We start from the raw sequence: 4,407 nt of genomic DNA, 5'->3' as shown, positions 1-4,407 counted from the left end.
TAGCTTAGCTATGAATATGATTCAGTGTTGTGTATGCTTTGCCTTTGGCCTGATTGTCCACTAGAATGACGTCACACACTTTGAGGTTTTTCTCAAAGTTTGTTTTCCTTCTCTGTTTGCTCCGGCTRCCCACATTATGTGGGAGAGGGATTGCAAAATGTGGAGCACAAGATAAAGTCCCTCATCAGGGGAATCGTAAAATGTTTCAGCAAATATTTGTCAACATGAGTCACATTAACCTCCAGTTTTAAAAAATCTATTCGGTCTGACAGAAATTTCAGAGGCATGCACTTGTGGTGAGAAGACATCTGGAAATTAAAATTCTTGCTATTTACACTGAATAAATTTRCGGTTTGATTGCACCACAAACGTTCAACACTGCATCCAAATTGAGAGAGTCAAACTAAATAGAGTACTAAATCACAAACAGAAACTCTTTCAGGTTAACATCTAGCCAGGCATTTAAAATGATTCAAAATAAAGCTATCTGTTATCAGCTGCTATCTTGGTTTCAAGCAGTAATGAAGGAGTATTCAGTTAGCAAAAGGACACACACTGGAAACCTGGAATACCTTCAGTCAACAGTTGGAAAATTACTGAGGAAGAAATCAGCAAAAACCTAAAGAGAAAACCTGAAGAAAAACATCCAGAGGCAGAGCAGTGAAGAGTCATGTATCTGGCTGAGTAAACAGCTGTGACAGCATTACGGCTCACAGTAAAGTTGCTTCAGAGGCAGAGTGAATGGGCCGTCTTTGATGTGCGGAGCAGGCCGTTTCGTCAGAACACATTCACTCAAACATGAAACACAAACAAGTGCGTGCAGTGTCTCACATAATCACCCGCTTCCGCAGTTTCCGTTTGAGTTCGTGCCCCCTTTTTTTTTTTTGCTGGGTCAGACAAACAAACACTGGMGTTTCCTGTGTGTGCTCAGTGGACGCCTTATTTCCTCTGCTCTCTTTGCTTTTGCTCTCAAGGACAGCGAATCGACTCATGAACAGGTGCTCTGTTCGCTTCAAAGAAGTCTTGGCTTTGACTTTCATAAATTAATGCTTTTCTAATGTTTACAGTTTTTAATTCCATGCTCCTGCTGTGAACTTGCTCTTGTTGTTAAATGTAAAATATGCAACATTAATGTGGCATGAAACAGTATTAGTAGTAAATTAGTAACTAGGGACTGCTTTTTTCCCCAGTTTTCAGCAGTTTAAYTTCCTTGACTTGCAGCTTCTGTGTGACGGTTTGTATCTTTGRGGTCTGGGTTTAATCAGCAACAGGCAGCTGCTTCCAGCCATAAACTCGGTGAAAACCCCCRCTCTGGTCTGCACCAAACAGAAAACAGACACAAACTGACTGGTGGATTTTAAAACACACACTTCCTTTAGCATCTCTGCATTATCATCAGATTATTCAGGTGGACGAAACCACAACTCTTCTATGAAACAATCAATCTTTCTGCTTACAACYACAGCTTATATCATGCAAACTGGTGATTTGCTCAAATATACAGATGCAAAATAAAGCTTAGAAAGAAAAAGCTTGGATTTAAGTGACCCCAAGACACCACCCTTTGGTGTAATTATCTAACAGATTTTTATTACCTCCCTTACGTTCTCACTATGAGTGAGATCATGAGTGGTGGCAAGAGCCAAGTTAGTCACATCATGAGAAGTTTTTAATGTTATAACTGCTCTGACTCTATATATGGGCAAGTTTACGGAAGCAGMATACTTCAACACACATTTRCCTCAGTTGAATGACATACTCTCTTGTCTTTCCCATTTTGAAAAGTAGTTTAGAGAAATGGAACTCAATGTTACGTTATGCAAATAGACAATTGTTGTTAAATCAGTCAAGTTTTTTGCTTGCTATGTCTAAATCAGCTGGACATGTCCTAAATTTACAATTTTGAAGAAAAGAAAGGTTTAAATCCATTTCATCTGCTTATAAAACAACACTTCTATTATTCCATAATCRGCATTTACATGTTTTCAGTCTGACTCTGGTTTCACATTACAATTACAGAGAAATGCATCATGCTGTGTCATGCAGTCCCTCATTTGTTCACTATCCTGTGATGACTTTTTGCTTAGTTACAGAGGCTTATGTCATGATTAAGTAATTGAAAGTCTATTCAGCTGTCTGACATTATTGACTCTCATTGCTGAAGTGAGTAAATCTAATGACCTTCATCTCTCTGCAGTTTGTTGATTTATATGCAAGTCAAGGAAGCTGAGATCTCTGGTTCCATAAAAAAGGTGAAAATAATCCAAAGCCACCTGCCTTGGCCTGTAAAAAGTGGATATTGATCATATTAAGTCATGTCTGAGTAACTGGATAGATGTGAGCAGCCACAGTTTCAAGTAGCAGCGTTCTGTTTCCTGCTCTATAACCACGGTTGACACACGCAGTGTAACGTTACTACAGGGTATAACTCTATCCCCGACACAAGTCCAAATGCAACCTTCAAATCGTTGCTCTGTCTTCATTTCTCTGACCCCCATCTGGATGATACCACATATAAAAGAAGCTGAGCCACCAGCTTTCGCATGAGTCATGGTGTATTCACAGCGTCAGCAGTTATGGAGACAAAGAGCTGAAAACAAACGAGCTTCTTGACTGCTGTGTATTTTCAATTGTAGTACCACATTTGATCACTAGGGGCAATCTGCTAAGTGCTGACTCATCACAGGAGTCAGGATCGATGTGGCTACAGGACAGATTACTGTAAGTGTCCTGGTGATGTGCAATGATGACGTCGCTGTCTGCAGGAGTGTCTCGCTTTTCTTGATTAGTCTTTTTCTTATGATTTATTCAACCGTCACCATGACTTTTGCGACATTGACATTATGACAGGTATTATAGCCAGATGGATAAGACAAAAAATGACCATAGCTACTTAAATCTATGAAAAACTTAAAGGAAAATACATGAAATCAAAACACCACTTGTATAAAGATTCATTCAGAGAGTTTCTCTGAAAACTGAAGAAGAATCCTGCTTTTCTGCCATTACACAATGCAAAACTGTTTGGATACAAGTTTGGATCTGTAAATTCCCCCAAAACCACATTTTGTTTTCTTCATTTWGCTAGAAAACAAAACAGAGGAGTCATCACAACATCACCAGCCTCACTTTCTAACCAAAGCTGTGCAGCACAAACACAAAGCCAGTCACTGCTGCTGCTTTCAGTGACCAACATGAGATGTGAGGAGTCCTTCCCCCAATTAACACCAACACTGTGTCCGCTTAATGACGCAAGACCAAACACAGAGCGCACTCCATCTGGCAGGATGATACTCACAAGTTCCCTGATTTACATGATACTCRTTGAATCACTACAAACTGTTAACAAACATGTCACTTATTCAGTTTCACTCYTAACAAACTAAGTTTTGAACTTTTTAACACGTCAGTGAAAGTTGTTKGGTGTTATTTGGTAAAAAGCCTAACTTTTCATGTCRTTTTGATTTGTTGTTAGASTGGCTAAATTAGTTCAGTTTATGTAAAGTTGTTTAAATGAGTACCCTGACAAACAGCTAGAAGATTMAAATGGATTTTACAGACACAATGAGAGTGGTTTCAGTGAAAATTCATTGCTAAGTAAGGAGAATATTTCACCACAGATGTTTTGAGGAAAGAAAAATACACCAATTTAGTTCTTGTTGGAAGTATTTGGGGAAATCCCTACCACACACACACACACACACACACACACACACACGCACACACACCCCTACACACACACACACACCATCTTGCACACAAAGGATTATCCAATCACAGCCAAGCTGAAGCCAAACAGTGGGTCATTCAGATTCCACATTAAATAAAAAAACACTTCTCATGCTTCAGTCATGAACTAAAACAACTTCTCATTCATTCATTCTTTCATTGACTCTCACTCTCAAACATTCACAGGCGAAAAGTAAAAGTTAAGACCACGTGTAGTGAATGCCCCCCACCCCACACCCCCATCACTACCACCACCTCCTCCACACAAACACACTCCCTCTTACACACACACCCCTACACACGCACACAAACAAACACRCACATGATGTTTTCCTCTAAAAGTATGATGAACAAACTTACATTTCATCTTTAGGCTCCTGCTGTAGTAAACAAAAGTCCCTCTGAGTCCAGTGTGAGTACTGTACGTGTGTGTGGTTGTGTTTGTGTGGACAAAATGTAAAAGTTCCCTTTTATAGCTTGGAGTATGACACATCACCTGAGTCATCAGCCGTAGCTGCCGCCTGAGCTTCGACGCCCACGCCGTCCAGCCTCCCCTCCTCACCCCACTTTATCTGAACAAGCTCCACATTTCTTTGTTTGCTGAGGTAATTCTGAATGAAATCGATCTTATATTGAACAAGATGAAGTCGTAGAAAACATAAAATTCCTCTCCATCTC

General features: G+C 39.9%; 1 protein-coding gene across 1 annotated transcript in view; it reads right to left on the bottom strand.

The window, feature by feature from the left end:
* The window catches only part of LOC103472861 (uncharacterized), a 10,345-nt gene extending 6,190 nt beyond the window's left edge, over positions 1-4,155 (bottom strand). The window contains exon 1 of the mRNA XM_008422717.2: positions 4,090-4,155. Coding sequence (XP_008420939.1) covers positions 4,090-4,096 — 7 coding nt within the window. The 5' untranslated portion in view covers positions 4,097-4,155. The remainder of the gene's footprint in view (positions 1-4,089) is intronic.
* Positions 4,156-4,407: the final 252 nt, after the last annotated feature.

This window comes from Poecilia reticulata, linkage group LG11 (assembly GCF_000633615.1).
Source record: "Poecilia reticulata strain Guanapo linkage group LG11, Guppy_female_1.0+MT, whole genome shotgun sequence".
Lineage (NCBI taxonomy): Eukaryota > Metazoa > Chordata > Actinopteri > Cyprinodontiformes > Poeciliidae > Poecilia > Poecilia reticulata.
Note: the sequence above shows the minus strand (reverse complement) of the source record. Positions and strands in the feature narration are given on the sequence as shown.